The sequence below is a fragment of the Cebus imitator genome, unplaced genomic scaffold (genome assembly GCF_001604975.1).
Source record: "Cebus imitator isolate Cc_AM_T3 unplaced genomic scaffold, Cebus_imitator-1.0 Scaffold489, whole genome shotgun sequence".
NCBI lineage: Eukaryota > Metazoa > Chordata > Mammalia > Primates > Cebidae > Cebus > Cebus imitator.
The window spans coordinates 570,897-592,148 of NW_016107804.1; the positions used below are offsets into that span (position 1 = coordinate 570,897).

The window sequence follows — 21,252 nt, forward strand, 5'->3', positions numbered from 1 at the left end:
CTTCAGCTTGCTGGCTGCAGACCTTGGGACTTGTCAGCCTTCATAAGTATGTGATCTAATTCCTTATGATAAATCTCTTTACACACACACACACACACACACACACACACACACACACCCTACTGGTTCTGTTTGTCTGGAGAACCCTAATACAGACAGTAAGCTCTAAGAGGGAGGAAACCAGGGAAACCAGGTCTGTTTTTGCTCACCCTTGTGTCCCCAGAGTCTGATACAGTACCTGACATAAAGTATGTGATTAACAAATATTGATTAAATAAATGAATAATGAGGCCTCCTATATCTGGCAAGAGGGTTGGGGTCTCGGACATCTTATAACTGCAGCCCGGGACCAGGGGGGATCCAGGATGAGTAACTGTGATAACTGCTGCTGTCATTTATTGACTCCTTTGTGCCTGGCAGAGGGCTAGGGTCTCACGCACATGAAATTTAGCTCTTGTGAACAACCTGCCCTATGATGCTGTCCTTAATATTTCTACCTTCAAATGAGGAATCTGGAGCTCAAAAGGATTAAACAACTTGCTTGAAGTCATGCAGGTACTGAGTGTCAGAGCTGAGTTCTGATCCCAAAGCATCTCCTCTAAATCACTCTTTTTTTTTTTTTTTTAAACTTTTAAGTTCAGGGTACATGTGCAGGTTTGTTACACAGGTAAACATGTGTCATGAGGTTTTTTTTTTGTGCAGGTTATTTCATCATCTAGGTATTAAGCTTAGTACCTATTAGTTATTTACCATTCTAGTTTTGAAAGCTTCTAAGGTCTTGCTCCTTTCCTATCCCTGCCCTTCTGTTCAGGGTTCATCAAGCTTCCCAATCAGTTGATTCCCCAGTATCCAGAACTCACACAGGTCTGTCTGACTCCAAAGCTAAGGCTGGTGTCAGCCACACTGGGCTATGGGGATGCCAGGGCTTCCTGTGCCATCTCTGGCATCCACCCTGGGTTGGTGGCCTGGCAAGCCTGGTTCTGCCTTCACTCACCAGAGAGGCCCTGACTCCTTAGACAGCTCATGTCACCTCACCCATAGCACGTCCCACACTGAATTCCAACCCTTCACTCTCTCTGGGGGACAGTTAGAGACTTTCCATCCATCCCCATTCCCACTTGTCATTTATGTCAACCCTTAGCCACACATTTATTTATTAAATATATCCTGACCCCCACTTGTGTGTCAGGGGTTCAAAAATGTGACCAAATCAGATTCAGTTCTCATCCTCAAAGAGTTTAATATCTAGAGGGGAATGGCACTGAACAATGCATATTACATCCATGTGTGATGAATGCCAACCTTTAATGTCACAATACCCACAGTTATTTTAAAAGAAAATGTTCCTTTTTCCCCTTCTCTTCCTTTGGATCTCTATAGCCCCCATTCTTTACCTAGGTTCCAAATTTTCCTTGCATTGAGACTAAAGCAAAACCTTCTAACTTTCCTACCTTTTTTCACATGACCACTGTGTTAATCTTCCATGAAATACAAATTTTATTAACTCTGCTGTCCAGCTAAATGATCTCAAATTACTTCCCACATATTAGAAACTGTGCTTCTCAAACTGGGGTACCTGTATGTATCCTCAGGGGTTAGGAAGAGGGGAGGATATGGGGGTATACTAAAAAGTACAGGAAGCTATAGGATAAACGTTACATCTTTCAGAAACATCAATTCTGTTTAAAGCTTGGGAGTGGGGTAGAAATGTAATTATTAAATTAAAGCAAAAATAGATATTCTATGGGTTTAAAATGTAAAATTCACACGAAATTTTAGAAAGAAAAATAAGGCTTCAAAGAAAATTGGTGCGGTCAGCACCCCTAACCCCCTGCTCCCTCCAGGGTCACCGTTCTCTGCCAGGCATGCACTGTTTTGCCTTTGCTGGTAGGTTGGGCTACTCAGAGCACATGGGAGGGGCTTGATTCCTCTCTGCACCCTCCTTCCATGGCAGCAGGGCTTATGGCTTGGCCTCACCAGAACTGTATTTGGTGGAACACCTTAGGAGGGACCTGATACTATGGGAACCAGACTCTAGGTATAAAATAAGTTCTCATTGAATGAATGAATACATGACAACATACAGTTTAGAATCTGATCTTCAAGGATGAACCTGATATGAACCATTATCCCTATTTAGCCTTATTAACCCAAGGTTCCCCTTTCTCTTTAAAAAGCCTGACACTTTTTAACACTCTTCAAAATTTCCATTACTTTAGTAACTTCAGAATTTTGCCCATTCTGTGCTCGCTGCCAGCAATCTTCTTCTTCCTGTTTCCCACCTAAGCAAATTCTACTTGTTGTACTTCAACACTCAACTACTCAGCCTCTGCCTTCCCTGTGAGGTCAGTTTCAAATGTCCCAATCCCCTCTGGATGGACTAACACTTCATTATCTCCACCATACGCTAAACTATTAAAACTAAACTGCCTTATACATTGTTCCTGAAATGCTTCCTGGGTGCACCTTGTCTCATTAGCCAAATTTTAAATTCCTTGAGTACAGGAGATAAGTCTTACCCTTCCATTATACGAGAGTTCTTTGTTGTAACAAACACATTGCAGATACAAGAATATCAGGCCATATCTATGACCAAATGAATTGCAGTCTAGATCAGTGGTTCTCAACTGGGAGCAATATTTTTGCCAAGAGGGTATTTCACAATGCCTGCAGACATTTTTGGTTATCATAACTGGGCTTGTGTTATTGACATCTAGTGGGTAAGGCCAAGGATGCTGCTAAACATCCTGCAATGTGCAGGACAGCCCCTTCCCAGAAACAAAGAATTTTATAGCACAAGATTCAATGGTGTCCTGTTAAGAAACGCTTATATATATTATAGTGGCTTACTACCCTGTCTCCTTGTTTCTTTGTTCTCTCAGCCAGAACTTAACCTTCATCCTTCTGCCTTCTGTCTGAGCAATTTCCCTAACAGCTAATTCTGATCATATTACTCCCCTGGTTACTTTGGTGACCATTTACTGACTTTGATGAAAAAAAAGTCGAGTTTTTATCTTTTTTATATATTCATATTTTTTGAGATGGAGTCTTGCTCTGTTGCCCAGGCTGGACTGCAGTGGCACTATCTCAGCTCACTGCAACCTCCACCTTTCAGGTTCAAGCAATTCTCTTCCTCAGCCTCCCGAGTAGCTGGGATTACAGGTGCATGCTACCACGCCCGGCTAATTCTTGTATTTTTAGTAGAGATGGGGTTTCACCATCTTGGCCAGGCTGGTCTTGAACTCCTGACCTCGTGATCCATCTGCCTCTGCCTCCCAAAGTGCTGGGATTACAGGCATGAGCCACCATGCCTGGCCTCAAGTTTTCAAAATCATGGTCATTATGGCATAGCTCAGGCATTCCTCATGAGCCTCAACTCCTCGTCCAAGTCATCATAGACAGCTCCGTAGACTCATGATCTTTCATGCCTCAGTACTTTGCACAAGCTGATTCTTCTGTTCTGAACACTTTTCCCCTTGTCATCTTATGTTAAGATCACTGCTCAAAGATCAACACTAGCACAAACATCAGTAAACATTAACACCGATCGTAGGTCAGGCACTGTTTTAGGTGCTAGGAAAACAGCAGTGAAAAAGAACACCCAGTAATGGGATTGCTGGGTCAAATGGAATTTCTATTTCTAGGTCCTTGAGGAATCGCCACACTGTCTTCCACAATGGTTGAACTAATTCACACTCCCACCAACAGTGTAAAAGTGTTCCTATTTCTTAACATCCTCTCCAGCATCTGCTGTCTCCAGATTTTTTAATGATCGCCATTCTAACTGGTGTGAGATGGTATCTCAATGTAGTTTTGATTTGCTTTCTCTGATGACCAGTGATGATGAGCATTTTCATCATTCTCAGGAAACTGACAGAAGAGCAGAAGATCAAACACCGCATGTTCTCACTCATAGGTGGGTGTTGAACAATGAGAACACATGGACACAGGAGGGGAGCACGACACACTGGGGTCAGTTGGGGGGAAATAGGGGAGGGACGGTAGGGAGTGGGGAGCTGGGGAGAGGTAGCAAGGGGAGAGATGCCAGATGTAGGTGATGGGGAGGAAGGCAGCAAATCACACTGCCACGTGTGTACCTATGCAACAATCTTGCATGTTCTTCACATGTACCCCAAAACCGAAAATGGAATAAAATAAATAAATGAGAAAAAAAAGACAGAACAGTCTACGCTCTCAAGAAGCTCTCAGTACTCTCTAGCAGAATTTTCTGCAATGATGGTATGTCCTAAGTCTACACTAATATGGAAGCCACTAGCTACACAGAGATTTTGAGCACCTGAAATGTGGCTAATCTGAATTGAAATATGATGTAATGATAAAATACACACCAAGGTTTGAAGACTTAGTATAGAAAAGAAAGAATGTAGAGTATCTCAGTAACCATTTTTAATATTTATCTCATCTAAGCCCTGTAATGAACCCGTGAGGTGGTTGTTAGGACAATCTTACCCATTACATATGAGAAAATGGAAGCTCAGAAACGTTCAGGGAAGGCGGACAAAGTTGGCCAGTAAGGGGGCAGCCTAGTGCTGACCTGGGCGCATGTGATTTTAGAATCCAAGCTCTGTACATTACCACTGTACTCTGCATACCAGCTCCCCCATGCAAACCTCTGGCAACACACGAGCAAACAAAAATTACCAAAAGGACCACAAGCTCTCCATCCATCTCTTCGCCATATACCCACACAGACAGCCAGCACATCCCCGACGGCACGCAGGGACTGAAACTGAAAACTGTGGGAGAAAGGTCTTCGTTTCTGGCTTTCCACAGCAAACTGCAGTGGCAAAACCGCATGCAGCAGAAGGCGACCGCAGGGCGTACACGGCTACAGCCCTCCTGAACATCTTAGAAGCTGCACATTATTTAGCCCAACACTGGGCAGTGACTACTGCCACCTTACAGCCACCTCTACTCTAAGGAGCAGTTTTTTGAAATATGCCCACTAGCTCCAGGCCCATCTTTTCTACCACAGCACCTGTAGTCAGTGCTAACAGGCTTCACTGGCTCACATCAGGACCGGCAGCTAAGTGCTTCTGCATCCTAGCACTTGGCTCCCACTAACTTAAGAGCTTCTTTGCTCCCTCAGTGTCCTGAAAACTCCAGTGTGACCCAAGGGCCATGAGTCTGCTGTACTTTCATTCTGTCTTTCTGAAGCTTTTCTCTGGTGCCCACTCAAACCATGGGAACGTCTAGAGTTGTTCTTCCTGTAGCCGCAATCTCTCCAAGAAGCTACCAGCTCCTTCCCCCAGCTGCTGTTCTAGATGTCTTTCATATTCTCAGCCTCCCTTGCAGCTCAGCAAGTCCCGTTAACTTTATGGCCAAGATCTGAGCAGTACTGTGCAGGTTACATGGATTAAAAAACAAAAAGATGTGTCCAGAACCCATGTGCCCACCTCCTTGTCTAGGCCACCTTTCAACGGTCTCCTAACTGGCTCCCCTGCTACTCCTCAACGTCATTCTCCCCATGGCAGCAAGCCTGATTTCCTTAACACATGATTTGGATCACATCACACTGTTATTTAAAACCTTTTCTGTCAAGGGTCATGTCTTACTCATTTAGATCTCTGGATGTTTTGGAATCGAGCATGAATGTTCATCTTTACTGAAACATAAAATACGGAGCTGACTCTCACTTGTAGTTTCTTTACTCCTAGAGTGTCTGGTATAGAAAGGGAGATCAAAAGCTTCCAGGCCCTCCTCCCACACATTGGGGCCAGTGGCCATGCCCTCCACCTCCCTTCAGCTGCTACTCACATTTGGTGTGCCTGTCACATAGGGCAGATGCCCGCATGTCACACAGCCGGATTGTCCCTTTGCTGCTGCTGTACACGAAGGTGTTGCAATGATGGGGGTGGAACTCGGCTGCTGTGATCACCTCCGTGAGCTCCTCCATGTTGGCCGGCTTAATGTCCACGATATCTGGCACAGACGAGTCAAGGAGGGAACCAGGAGAAGGAGGGAACGAGCAGAAGGAGGCAGGAACTTGGGGAAAAGGAGAATTAGCAATGGCATCATCTTGAATTAGTATAATCTGTCAGAATTTGCTATGCACATGGTGGATCCTCATTATAAACTTGTCCCAGGCAGATGAGACTCAGGAAATATTTAATACCCCAGGGCTACCCAGTAGTCAGAGATAGCATTAGAACTCGGGTCTCCTGACTCCTCGTTTGTGTTTTATCCTCCATAAACATGTAAAAGACATCCACTCACGACCCAAGTTAACTGCTTGTACAATCAGGCTAAAATGTACCAAGCTGCAAAGATTTTGCTCCTCATTTTATAATAATGATTAAGGCACTAGTTCTATTATAACCAAATAATTCATTTTATCTGATTCCCTACCTGGATTCTTGGGCTGATAAGTGATATGTATAATAGACTGCCATCCTCCTTCATGAAATCCCTAAGCCCTTCTTTATAATATGTTGATGTTAATGATAATAGTAGCCACCAATGATTGAGCAATAGCTATAGGCCATTCACTGTGCAGATCATATCATGTATTTTACCTCATTTAATCCTTACAAGAACTCTATAATCAGCATTTTCCTTATCCTCATTTTTTCAGGGGTAGAAGCAGTTGCTCCAAGTGCATAAAGTAAGTAACTTGCCTCAAGTCACATGGCTAAGTGACAACACTAGGATTTCATCCCAGGTGCAAAGTCTGTGCTCTTTCATAATTATGCAAAATTTTTCTCATGTATGATATATAAGGGTTCTAGTCTCTTTAAGTTGTGATCTGCTTTTGAGCTTGTGAGGGAGTTTTTAAGTATCGGAAAGAAGCCATCCAGTTGGAACATTTTAGGGTCCCATGGAAAATATCCTTAGTTTTATTATCTAGGTTTTTTTTTTTTCCTCAATATTTCCCTTTCTGATCAAGAATCATACCTCTATTTTTTAAAGACCGTATTCTTGTATACTGGAATGAAACATTTAGCCTTTTATTTATGAAGGCGACTCAATGAAAACAACCCCTTTGGTAGGATGTCTGGCATGAGTGAAGGTGCGGGTTAGATCTCTTCACACCTCTGCCAAGAGGTTGGGGAATCAGGACACAGAGGGGCTGAGGTGCTGTCTGAGGACCCACCAACATCCTGCAAAGAACAAGCCTTGTGATGTGGATGCAGTTACATCCCAACTCATTACAACAGGACACCCACCTTTACTAGATTTTCCCAGTCGTGAGCCACCTTTGTGATTTTTGCCCTATCTGTGCATCATCAGGTAGTACTTTTTACTTAACATTTTTCTTTCAGATCAACTTTAAATCGATTCACTTTTTTCTTTACTTAGCTTTATCTCAACAGTAACCCAATAGTCATAAAATCATGGGTTTAATGAGGTAGCTACATTTTAAATAATATAAATAAAATCAACATATAATAATCGCAAATGCATGTGCCAGGAGTTTGTACACCACATTTTGGACAACAATGTATTTAATCAACAAGCAATAACTTGATACAATTGTCCCATTAGACTGAGGTGGATGAAATGTATGCTTTTATGCTTTTCATGAAGCTGGTAGCATAGTCCTGTCCTTTGAGTTTAGATGCAGTATAAGCAAAGGCACTGATATTTTTAGTCCTGCTAGCTCTACAAAGTAATCATGAATGATCAAACATTACCTGGCTTTGTATTTGTTTGTGCCTCTTTCCCCTTCATTATCTCTTATAAACCCTGTTGGGTTCTTTCTAAAATTGGCTTGAGGCTGAGCTAACAGCTCATGTTCCTACAGTTTCTCCCACCAAACCCAGATGCAAATATTACTTGGGTCTCCAGGGCACGTGGGTCTCCTGGAATCACAAAATACTACCTTTCGACTCAACTTCTGCCAGAGTTATAAATAAGATTGCAGTTAGCACCACATGCTGTGGAGCAAGAGCCTGCGCCCCTCAGGAGGAGGCTCCAGGCTGCAGCTCTGGTGCCCTCCCAGCCACAGACCCATGGCCTGGGCTTTGTGGCCATGACACGGCATTAGGTAAACAGAGGTTAGTGTTCAGCGGCTGTCAGATTTCCTCATCCTCCAGAGCGAGCCTTGATACCTCACTGTGCCAGCGAACAACATGTTTCTCTTTTCTCAAAATAGAGAAAGAAAATCTGGTGTCAGCTTTCTCAACCTCTACCAGTATAGCTCTAAAAACAAGCTGAACTGGAAGGGATCTTTGCTGTGTGGGAGGGGGAGGTGCTACAGCTAGAGTTATTTTTTCCCACCTAAAAATAAAGCCCCGAAGTCAGAATGTGCAAAAACAAAGTACCCAAACATGTCTATGAAACCAGGAACATCCTCTGCCATCAAGGACGCCAGTGGGGCCGTGCCCACGAGATCTACCTAGAGCTGCCGTCTCTGGATCTTTTTTTCCTTCACTGGACTTTCCAAGCCTACCCACCACCCAGCCCTCATCCCCAAGCCATTAGCTTCCTTCCCCCTGCAGCTCTCCTTTTTGACTAAAGGGCTTGTTTATGTTTGACTCAAAGGGGTTCTAGGGATAAACCACAACTATTCCCTCTTTTTAATCACTGTGATGGTGAAGTTAAGAGGAAGCTAATCACGGCCAGTAGCTAATGCTGATCAAGGGCCAGGCCTGCCCTGTGCCAGCACTTTCCATGCATTGTCCCCCTTGCCCCTCGTCTCAGCCTTATGAGGGCAGGACCATTAACAGCTCCATTTTACAGCTGAGGGAACTCAGATAAATTACTCAAGGTTATGTGGTGCAGTGGGCAGAGCTGGGATTTGAACCCAAGCTTGTCTGACTCCGGAACCCGAGTTCTTTCTCACCATGCCACTCTGCCTCCCTGAGGAATGGCCTTACAAAGCTGGTCTTTCTGCACATGATAATTTTGGTTCTCTTGAAAAGAATCCCAGCTAATCCATGGCTTCAGGTCTGTGTTCTCTTAATTTACCTACCACTTTGGTGACTGCATTTTCCAGAACCAGAATTTTTATGTGCTATGATTTTTTTTTCAAAGCAGAATTTGGGACAAAAGACTGACAAGGGATTGTTTGGATTTTTACCTGCTGGAGGATTTGCTGAGTTCCAGAAACATTTGAGAGAAGCCTAGTTGCCAAAAATTAAATGGCTTATGGAGATGCCGGGAGAGGATATTTGACATCTGCATCCTCTAGAAACCTGGGCATTTCCCCCTGCACTGCTCTAAAGGGCAACCCATGTTTTCAGCATATGCTGTTTTGCCCTTCATGTTGGGAGGGAAGGAGAAAGAGGATGAGCAATGTGTGGCTCCATGTACAATCTTGAAAATGGAATGATGCATTTTGACAGTCAATTTTCTTTTTCTTTTTCTAAATCCTTTAGAGCTCTCTATCCAAATTATTTCCCTGTTGTCCCAAATAACTAGATGGCAAAAGCAAAACAGAGCATTGTATTCATGGCTAATATACAACCCCGACAGCCTACAGATTGCTATTAAATTAACCCTGGGGCTTGACAGATCTGTTCATCTTGACCAGACTGCTTACAGCATTCCTTATTAATGCTGAGCCCAGGAAAATTACATCTGCTAACAAAAGGGGTTAATCTGGCTCTCTGCTGGGACTCTGGAGGCAGCTCTGAGGACAGGAGGGGGCAAAGCCAGCTTGGCAGCTGAGCTCCATGCTTGGAAGGCAGAAGAGGGGAAGGTGAGGGCACCGCTGTGCCAGGCAGTGGCCTGAGGCATCATTTAAAATAATAATTGAAGACACCAGGAGGTCACTCCTTAAGGGAGCCATTTCAAACAAATGAGAAGCCAGAGCCATAAATGGTTCATCAGTGGTGGGATGACGGAAGGAAGAGGGTCATGGTAGGATGGTAAGAGGTAGCGTGGGGGCCATTCAAACATCATTTCCTAATTCCGAGTTTAGAAAAAGCTTTTCATGAAAAAAAAAGTCGAGTGTGATATTAGAAAAAGATTGACAAATTTACAGAATAAGGAAGTGATTAGATGAATTTTTATGTATCTCATTAAATTGTTTTTGCAGTGAAATTTCCAAGCCCATAAAAACCATAGTACACAAAATTCTAATGACATTATGATATCATTTAAAACTTATACTCTGAAAATCATGAGCTAAATGGGAAGACACCAAAACATTAGTGATAGTTCTATCAGGGTGGGTTTCCGAATGCTTTTCTTTTCTTTTCAATTAGCAGTACCATTTCCACATTTTCTTTTAATAAAGTTGTATTTCAAGATGGAAAGAATCTTAGGGCCAGGCACAGTGGCTCACACCTGTAATTCCAACATGTTGGGAAGCTGAGGTGGGTGGATCACTTGAGCCCAGGAATTTGAGACCAGACTGGGCAATATGCTGACCCCCTATCTCTACAAAACATACAAAAATTAGCAGGTTGTGGTGGCATGCACCTGTAGTCCCAGCTACTGGGGAGGCTGAAGCAGGAGGATTGATTGAACCTGGGGGGGTTGAGGCTGCAGTGAGTGGTAATCATGCCACTGCACTCTAGCCTGGGTAACAGAGTGAGACCCTGTATTAAAAAACAAAACAAAAACTTAGGATACTCTCCATGCTTATTATTTGTATTACTTTGGGTGAGGAAAGTTAGGCACAAAATATATACAGTCTGACCATAACCACGTAAAAGAAATTGGCCAGGCGTGGTGGCTCATGCCTATAATCCCAGCACTGTGGGACGCCAAGGTGGGTGGATCACCTGAGGTCAGGAGTTTGAGACCAGCCTGCCTGGGCAACAAGAGTGAAACTCCATCTCAAAAAAAAAAAATACACACACACACACACACACACACAAGAGAGAGAGAGAGAGAGAGAGAGAGAGAGAGAGAGAGAGAGAAGAGGGAAGGGCTCATTCACTCATTTATTTCTTCATGTATTCTACAAGTGTTCCAAAGAATCTACACCCTGCCAGTACTCTTCTGAGTGCCGGAGATGCAGCAGTGACCAAAGCAGACCCCAAACCCCCAATCCATGGAGCCTACATTCTAGGAGGTAACAGTTAATAAACAAGGTAAATGAGTATAACACACAGTATATTAGACAGTGATAACTACTAAGCAGAAAAAGCAGGAAATGGAGAGTGAAATTAGGTGTCTATATGTCTTAGACTGAATAGAAGAAAGGTTCTTGGCATTGTGTGTTTCCACTCATAAGTGGGAGCTAAGCTATGAGGATTATGCAAAGGCATAAGAATGACACAATGGACTTTGGGGACTCAGGGGGAAAGGGTGGGAAGGAGGGGAGGAATAAAAAACTACAAACTGGGTTCAGTGTTTCCTGCTTGGGAGATGGGTGCACTAAAATCTCACAAATCACCACTAAAGAACTTACTCATGTAACCAAATATCACCTGGTCCCCAAAACCTAAAGAGATTTTTTTTAAAAGAAAAATGCATATGGTATAATCCCAACTATATATAAAATAGTCTGTGAATATGCCTGCTATATAAATGAATAGAAAAAAGCGTGAGAGTCCCTATCCTAAACTAGGTGAACTTCCATAAGGACCATGTAGCAAATATTTTCAGCTTTGTGGGCCTTTGTCACAACTATTCAACTTTGCAGTTGCAGCAGGAATGCAGCCATAGACCATACATAACTGAAAGGCTGTGTTCCAATAAAACTTTACTTACAAAAATACTCTGGGATAGATTTGGTCTGTGGACATAGTGTGACAATCCCTGTTCTAACCTTTTAGCAGAGAAAGAAGTGAATTCTGTACTGCTAAAGTAATTTACCAAAAAATAACTTGTATTAATTTGTTATTTGTATAAAATTAATATCAATAAAAGGAATGTCCTAATGCAAAAAACAAACACAAAAACACAGTGGATTAGCAGCCTGAACTTCTTTCCTTAGGAAAGTTTCAAAAGGAAACACTTGTCTACTTAGTTTAAAGTAAATAGAAAATAATTTTGTTTTTAAAAGGATAGTGTGAAGAAGTAATTTTGTTTTTAAAAGGATAATGTGAAAAAAAAAAAAAAAAAAAAAAAAAAAAAAAAAAAAAAAAAAAAAAAAAAAAAAAAGAAAGGTTCTTGGGTAAATATTGAGTTTTAAATCATTCTTAGCTTTTCTTATTTATTTCCCTCTGAACCCACATTGTTGAATTAGCTAGCATTAAGTTAAAACTGTGATGCAAATTCAATATATAGTCAGCAAAATTGGTAGTAAGATTATTGGTCATTTTGTTTTCCCCAAATCTCTACAATGAATGCATATCATTAAACAAATAAAATAATAAACATTAAAAAAAGTGGTTTCCCTGGCTTAAAATCATCTATGAGAGAGTTGGGAGACCAGGCCCTCAACTCAGTGGGTAAAGTTCCAGATAATATTGTGAAAAATATTGTGATTGTAACCAAATGGGGCCGGGAGATTGGGATTTAGTTTTGATTCTCTATTTTGCTAAGAGAATTTGGGATAGTCATTTTATCTCTCTGGGTTTCTATTTCTTTTCCTTTAAATGGGGATAATCTATCAGCCTCTAAGAATTTTGATTATTAAACAAGATAATAGAAGAGATAATTTATTAAGTGGTTTTACACTGGAGTGAATATTTCTTCTTCTGAAAAAAAGCACATATTTCTCCCAGGATAGGGTTTATGTGCATTGCCTTTGGAGGTGACCCTCGTATGCCTCTGTCCCATTGCTGCTGATTTTGCTGATAGTGACATGCATATTTCCCCAATCTGTCTAAGCCAACTGAGGATAGGAGAGCCAAGTAGGACAGTTTTCTTCAGGGCTGAGTATTATAAACATTGGCCAAGCTGAAGAGTGGAATCTATGTTTACCAGGGTAAAGTACCCACATTGAAAGCAGCTGAGGCTTTTCATATCCTACTTAAATCTGCCAATGCTAAAGGTAGAAAATAGTAATATCTTTGTGTGAACACAACATATTAGAGTTTGATTTCCTGTTAGGGACATGAGTTGCTTTGAGGTCTTTTTTCCTTTCCATGGCCTAAATTTAATCTTTGAATATTAAGCAATGATTATGAAGCATAAAGATCTTATTAGCTGAAAGGACATGTTGCTTGATGATGAGACACTGGAAATCTCCAAAGAGGACTCCAAGGGATATTTCTCTCTTAAGAGCTTAAAAAAAGCCATTGTGTAAATATTCATGGAGTGTTTGCCAATTGCTAGGCTCAATATGAAGAGACTGACAGAGAGACACATGGTGTCATATTAAATATGTATTGAGCTGCAAAAGACTTTCTGCTGAGACAGTCTTTATGATTCGGGGAGCACTTGAAAGCCCCATAACCATAAACACTTTCCAATTGATGTAAGGCAGCCTGAAATTTCAATTCAAAGGCCAACTCAGAAGTTACTTTCATTATAAAGCATTCTAGCCTTTCTTTTATGATTGTTCCTATCCTGTGCATCTATACCACCTTGAGCATACCTCTATGAGAACACAAACTGCACAGTATTGTACTTACATGAATAATTTGAGATAGTATAATATATTTTACTGGAATTTGGACTAAGAGAAGTACTAATTTTAGTTTCCAATTCTGTGACCAGTTACGTCACCTTGAACATCTTTGAATCCATTAACTCATGACCCAAAGGGAAAGAAAAGGACAGGAGATGATGTGTGTAACATACCTGGCACTTAATACAGACTCAAAAAGTGGTTAGTCTTCTCTTGTGTGGTTATATGTCTGTCTCCTTCTGTCCCCATACTTACTTTGCTGGATTTGTGATATGTTAACTTGGTTAGGCTGAACCGCAATCCTTAGAATTCCCTTTCTAATATGTTTCAGGTTACAGTAGACAACAAGGGATATTCTCTCCTGAGAGGTGGAGAATAAAAGGGGAAGAAGCAATAATTTTGCAGCATACGTATAACTTCTCCCAATCATTTGATCAAACACTCATCCAGGTGCTGCTGTGAAGAGACTTTGCAGATGTGATTAAAGGCCCTAATCAGTTGACTTAAAGTTAATCAAAAGGAAGATTATTCTGGGTGGGCCTGATTCAATCAGTTGTAAAGCATTTAAAATAAGATTCAAGACTTCTTTGAAGGAGAGACCCCAAATGGCTCTTGGCCCTGCAAATTTTCCTTCCTGTCTACCAGCTGTGGACAAGTTTCAGCTCATGCCTGTGGGGTTCGGCCTGCTTGTTGTTTTCCCTTCCTGATTTTCTGCCCTATAGACCTTGGACTTGCATGGCCAGCCACACAATTGCAAGGCCAATTCACTATAAGAAGTCAATTTGTCTCTCTCTCTTCATCCCTCCTTCACACTTTCTTTCTTTCTTTTTCTGTATACAGACAGCCCTCTCCTGCTGGTTCTGCTTCTCTGGATGAAGTCTGACTGATATACCCACCCTCCAGATTACAAGGGCATAACATTACGGATGGAGTTTTATTTTTCATGGCATCTCCAGTGTACTTAATAAGTGCCCAGTAAATATTTATGACTTAATATAGTTCATTCATTTTTGTGACTTAGAAGTTTCCTACAAGTATTGTTTTAGAGGCAGGGTCTCCTTCTGTTGCCCAAGGTAGAGTGCAGTGGCATAATCATGGCTCAGAGTAGCTTGACCTCCTAGATTCAAGCCATCTTTCCACCTCAGGCTCCCTAGTAGTTGGGACTACAGACACATGCCACCATGCCCAGCTAATTTTTGTATTTTTTTGTAGAGACAGGGTTTTACCATGTTGTCCAGGCTGGTCTTGAACTCCTGAGCTCAAGTAGTCCACCTGCCTTGCACTCCCAAAGTGCTGGGACTATAGGCATGAGCCACCATACCAGGCCATTTTTTTTTTTTTTTTTTTATAATGCAGAAATCCACAGTAGGCCAATAGGTCAAGATGCCAGACTTACGTAGTATAAGTCACTTAGCCTGAGGTTTTCTTAGGAGAAATCTAAGCAGCAAGATAAGAAGAAAAGGGGACTAGTGAAATGCTCCACATAAATGTAGGTGCCATTTATTGAGCCTTCACTTGGTGCCAGGTGGTCCGCTAAGTAGTCTACATGATTACCTCTTGAATCCTTACAACTTTATAAGATAGATCATATTATTATCTCTATTAGCTAATGAGGAAACTGAGGATTAGAGAGATGCTAAGATGAGGCAAGACTCAAATTCAGTGAATGTGACTCCAGAGTTTGCTACTAAGCTATATACCTGAGGAAGCTCAAGAAATCCAAGAGAAGTCTGCATGGTTGAATTCTTGTTTTCTCCTCTCACAGCACGAAACCCAAAGGGCTGGCCCTGTGGAAGGAGAAAGTTCCAGGCTCCAAGAGCCTTAGGGCTGGCTTCAGATGGAGGGTAAGCATCCACACAAGCAAGGCATCCAGCCTGGGAAAACCCACCAAGCCTGCTTTTAATAAGGAAGGAGGGTGCTGCCCTGACACACACAGGCTAATATGTCAGATGTGTCATTAGAAGGGATGCTCTCCTTTTACATTAAATGCCAGTTTGAGATTGATATGCACATTTGATTTCTAGCAGGGTGAAAGTCACTGAAGCAACAAGGTGGAGAAACGTACTAGACCCCACAGCTTCCCTGGAAGCCTGCCGGCAGAATCCCATGAATGAAACGAAAGCTGCTGGTAGTGTTGAGTGCTAGAACCTGAAAGCTAAGAGTTGAGGCTATGTGGTTCCTTAATCAGGGAATCTACTCTAAAAGGGCCTCAGCTTGGCTGACAAATAAAATGAAGCTGCTGTACAGGGTTGCTAGGACCAAGGTCAAAGTTGAAGTATCCCTAGAGTCCAGCTGGCTTCCCCCAAGTAAGTCCTCTGTCTAATGTTCAGAGACTGGACTTCTGAAAGGTGAGGCTTCTGTTACCCTTCCTAGCCTTGCTTACACCATGCTCCACTTCACTCTCTGGGCTTTAAAAATAGTGGCCTTCTTAGAATTCATCCAACATGTCATACTCTCTCCTGCCATAGGACCTCTGCACACACTGAACACATATCTCCACACCTCTTTGCCAAGTTACTCATACCCTCCCTCTTTCAGATCTCAACAATTAATTATTTAACAAAACCTTCCCTGGTCTATAGCAGGATTTTAAAAAATGCATTCATAGAACCATATTCCCTAACTTCACAGAAATTATCTCAGTTTATAATTATATACTCATAGTGTATTTGATGACCATTACTCTAAAAGTGGCAAATTTGTTTTTTCTCATTTTTGTGCCTGGCACAAACTAGGCACTTAATTTATCATTGTTGAGGGCTAGTCTTTATTTTTACTTGATTTGGGTCTATTTAATAGGTCCCATGTTGGAGAAGGTAAGAACTCAGGTCAATTCATTCTTAATTCTGAGAAAAGAGTTCAAAGGATTCTAGGTATAGCATAGCTTTTCATAAAGAAGCCACATATTTTAATATCAATTTTCATTTATTGCTACTGCCTCTCACTCTAGAAAATTACCAATCTATTAATGAGTTATTATGGTCCTGATATAGTTACCCTATTAAGACCAGACCGGGCGCAGTGGCTCATGCCTATAATCCCAGCACTTTGGGAGGCCGAGGTGGGTGGATCATGAGGTCAAGAGATCGAGACCATCCTGGTCAACATGGTGACACCCCGTCTCTACTAAAAATACAAAAATTAGCTGGGCATGGTGGCGCATGCCTGTAGTCCCAGCTACTTGGGAGGCTGAGGCAGGAGAATTGCCTGAACCCAGGAGGCGGAGGTTGCAGTGAGCCGAGATCGTGCCATTGCACTCCAGCCTGGGTAACAAGAGCGAAACTCCATCTCAAAAAAAAAAAAAGACCAAAGTTTGACTGCTTTATGTGAGAACGTGTTACACAAGCCAAGGGACGGACTGGCTGTGGATGGAAGGGAGAGAATTCATGTCCAGGTATCATGAGCTTTAGGAATGCTTTGCTCTGATCTGGTGCTAAACACAAGGCACTGGACCTCAGAGTCCCTGCAAACATCTGGTAACTAGGGAGCAACATCTTGCAAAGGATACCCAACTGCAGAGCCAAAGGAAGAGTCTAGAATTGAAAAGACAATCCAGATAATGAATTTAGCAGAATAAAAGCCACCATTCTAATGTTCAACTTTTCTAGTTTCCTTGTTCTTCCAATAACTATTATGATTGTGGTAGTCCCTGTTTTCTGAGTATTTACTTAGCAAGGTACTGCCCTAAATGTGTGTGTGTGTGTGTGTGTGTGTGTATTTAATTCTCACAATCCTCTTTGATAGAGCTCCTTTCTACAGATAACAAAATAGAGAAATGGAGGCTTGGATAAATTAAGAAACATGTTAAAGCTTATACAACCAGAAAGTGGTAGGACTGGGTGAGAACTCTGTCTAATTTGTTGAACTCTAAATCCTGAGTTCTCAATCATAATGCCAAATTCATACCAAATGCCAGTCACTGGAAGTCATGACTTTTTCTAACCGTATCTCCAGATCACTTATCTCACTATTTACTTAATACTATTTACTTTGTAATATAAATGGATTTTCAGTATCTGTGAAATTGTAGAATAAGATGGTTGTGTTTTCTGACATTCATTAAAATAAATACATAAATATGAAAACTAAAAAAAAGTTTATGTATTGCTTAGAAGCACGTTGCTTACCACCCCCAGTAGTAGCCACACTATGCTTTGGGAATCCCACATTATTCTATCCTGAACCATGTTTCTTCTGTCTCCTTTGTGAATAGAGGGCATTGTGGAAATCCTGCCTGGTGGCTGGTATTTTCCTGAGGCTGTTTTGAAAGATGGCCACCTCCTACCCCAGAGGTGGCTATACTTCAGTGATGAGAGGGACAGGGGTCTCAGTTTATATCGTTGGCTCAGTGCTTAGGGCAGTCTGGTTGAAAAAACTATATAGATATCACTTATCATCATTCTCATGATGACAATGATTATTTTACATATGGCTGCTTTAAGGGTGAATGGCACAGTCTCATTTGTATGCCAGCATCTGGCAGGCTGTCACACATCTGCAGAATATAACCTAAACTGTGCTATTAATATTTCCCCTTTGCATTCTCCCCAGGGCATCTGTCTCCCAAAATGCCTAAAGAAAATCCCCTCCCCCTTGAAGGCCTAGAGGCAAAATTCAGAAAACATGTCACCTAGACCGGGGGAGGCAGAAGCTCCGAGTGACAGCCAGCTGAGCCTGAGCAGATTTCTGGCTCTTGGAATAGATGGAGAGAGAGAAAGGGAACCACCACCCACACTCATTCTATTAGCAGCTGCACTGCCAGGCAAAATTTGTAGGCAGGCCCAGACAGCATGTTGAGTCTGTTCTGTGATCAACAAAAGATGCCAGGCATGGTCCTGATGGTCAGTTCTCAGTGTCTCCAAATATATCTCATACTTGCCACTACCTGGTTAAAGCTGCCTTCCCTGAAAGCCTTTGGTGACTGTTGAGTGCTCTCTGTGGTGGAGACTAGCTAGCTGTGTACCAAAACCAGGTCATTTTTCTTGGGCACACAGCCAGACTACATTTTCCAGTCTGTCTAGCAGTAAGAGGTGGCCACGTGGCTGAATGATCTAAAAACCATGGAATGCATGCTTTTTAAGGGCCTGGCTCAAAGGACTCTCCCATTTGTGATCTTCCATTACCTTCCCCTTTCACAGTCCCACTACAAACATGGTGAACACTGGGGAGCTGCAGATGAAAGAGGCCCAAGTTTCTGAATTACTGATTGGAGGAGGCTGCCTGCTTATGGGGATTATCAATATTAGACTTTATAGGAAAATAAATCTTTTGTTTGTTTGAGCCATCATGGAGTCTATTTTATATACGAAACTTCAGAACTTTGCTATAACTCTTAAATTTCCAGGGTAGACTGTATGATCAACTGTCTACTGAACATCTCTACTTTGATGACCTACTATTATTTTGAACTTGACAGGTCCAGTCATTTTCTATATGTCAGAGTGTTCCATATACAGCAATAGTTCATACAAAGCCCTTGCTCTTGTAGAATTTACATTCTAATATGAAGAAACCAAAAATACATAAATAAAAAAATTCAAATCATTTTAAGTACTATGACGATAACAGGGTAGAGAGTTATTGGTAGCTACTTGAGAGTTAATGGGAGAAAGTACCTCTGAGGCCTGAATGGTGATATGTAGCTAGCCATGTGAATGCTGGGGGCAGAATATTCCATAAAGAGAAAACAGCAAATGCAAAGAATGGAAGAATAAGGTTTACTTAGGAACAGAAAAGTGATTATTGGCTGAAACAAAGTGAATTATGGAAGACTGACATGACAGGATATCAAAGATGGAGACAGGCTCCAGATTATGTGAAATCTTATAGGCCAAGTTAAATAACTTTAAGTTCGATGGGAAGCTACTGGAGTGTTTTTATCAGGGAAGGAGTGATATCTGAGTGACATGTTGAAGAGTCCACTCTGACTGTTATGTGGGCACGTACTGTATAAAAGAGCAAGAACAAATGGAGACCAGACAAGAGATTACTGCAGTCGCAGAGGTGAGAGACGACGGTGGCTTATGCCAGCGTAAGTAGGTAGGAGTGGAGATAGGGACATATGAGTTGATTTGACATATATTTTAGAGGACATACTGGCAGAGCTCATGAATAGATGGAGTTAGAGTGGGGGAGGCCGGTAAATGGAAGAGAAGACTCCATACTGATGCCTAGGTCAATTGTTCAGTTGCCTGAGTTGTTCAGTGCCATTCCTCATAAATCTCATGCTTCAGGCTTCTGGGGAATGGAGTACATGATAGGTATTCAATAAATGACCATTTTTTACTACAAAATAGAGGGTCAACACAGTGGGGTGAAAATAGTGGCCCGGCTATTCAGCAATTATTTTGACTTTTCTATTTATTTTTATTTTTTGAGATGGGGTCTGGCTCTGTGACCCAGGCTGGAGTGCAATGGAGTGACCTTGGCCCACTGCAGCCTCTGCTTCCCAAGTTCAAGCGATTCTCCTGCCTCAGCCTCCCAAGTAGCTGGGACTATAGGTATGTGCCACCATGCCTGGCTATTTTTTTTTTACTTTTTATTTTTAGTAAAGATGGGGTTTCTCCATGTTGGCCAGGCTGGTCTTGAACTGCTGACCTTAAGCAATCACCCACCTCAGCCTCCCAAAATGCTGGGATTACAAGCATGAGCCACTGCGCCCGGCCGACTTTTCTATATTTTAATTAAACAGGAGAGAGTGGTACTTACATTATAGGGTTGTTTCATCAAATATGTCCTTGGGGGTAGAAATTATTACTATAAAGGGGCATGATGGGCATGAGAATTATTAGTAAAATTCTGTTTCTGTATGTTGATGCTGGTTATAGGCAAGTTCAATCTGTGAAATTTTATCAAACTGCACAATTGTGTGTACTTTTCTATATGCATGCTGTACTTCAATGAGGTAAAAAATGTGATCCTATACTTAAAGTTCCTCGTGCAAGTGCTTGGAACTCAATAAATGTCGGCCACGATTATTTTCACTATTATGATACAATGGAAACCAGTATGTCTGTGGTCCATGCCGTCCTTACAGATTTACGAATCCTTTAACTGAAAAAGAAACAGAGAAAGAACCTGAACTCTAGGGTCTTATCTTATTGTTGATAAAATCCTCTCTAATTTTAATTCATGACATATAAGTGACTCTGTATGAAGGAATTGATTCAGAGTTCCAATCCAGAGTTAGTCCTGGCCTACCACTTGTAATAACAATATTTCCCTAACTTTATTGTTATGACTAAAGAGTCTCATAGGTGTATTTTAAAAGGGGCAAGTTCTCCACAAATGCTAGGTGTTGCATTTCTATTCCATATTTCCCCCAAGCCCACTCGTACCTGAATACTCTTAATTCAGGCCAGTTGATTCTTGGCCACAAAGAAAGGATACTAAAACTTTGATTGGTTATTTCAAAGTTCCATAGGTTAATCCTCAGGTCGTCAGCAGACATGTAGGTTTCATAGTCGCTGTTGACAGATATGGAGTTGATGTGATATGTGTGTGCGTTGGCAAATACTCTTCGTGGGGTGGCCTCCACCATCAGGTCCATGGGTCTCAAGACAGGCACCTGGAATGCAAGAGAAACAAATCACTTCAGAACCAAAGGTCTTCCATAGGAAAAGAGTGTGCATGCTTATGTCATTGATTATCACACAACAAATCATAGCCACACTGAAGAAATGCCAAGTCAGAGAAAGAAGAGGCTAATAAAGAATTACACACTGTTCCTGTTCGCTTCTGTTCCTCCTCTTTCGAAAGATATCACCATCACTTAGCCCTGATGGGAAATTTCATTCCTTACAAATTCTAAACATTTC

General features: G+C 41.7%; 1 protein-coding gene across 17 annotated transcripts in view; it reads right to left on the bottom strand.

Moving 5' to 3' along the window:
• PPP2R2B (protein phosphatase 2 regulatory subunit Bbeta) overlaps positions 1–21,252 on the bottom strand; it is a 499,440-nt gene that overhangs the window by 46,805 nt on the left and 431,383 nt on the right. For all 17 annotated transcript variants that reach the window (XM_017513237.1, XM_037733010.1, XM_017513236.2 and 14 more), the window contains 2 exons: positions 20,825–21,002; positions 5,779–5,943 (listed from right to left, as the gene is read on the bottom strand). In XM_017513237.1, the coding sequence (XP_017368726.1) occupies positions 5,779–5,943; positions 20,825–21,002 (343 nt within the window). The remainder of the gene's footprint in view (positions 1–5,778; positions 5,944–20,824; positions 21,003–21,252) is intronic.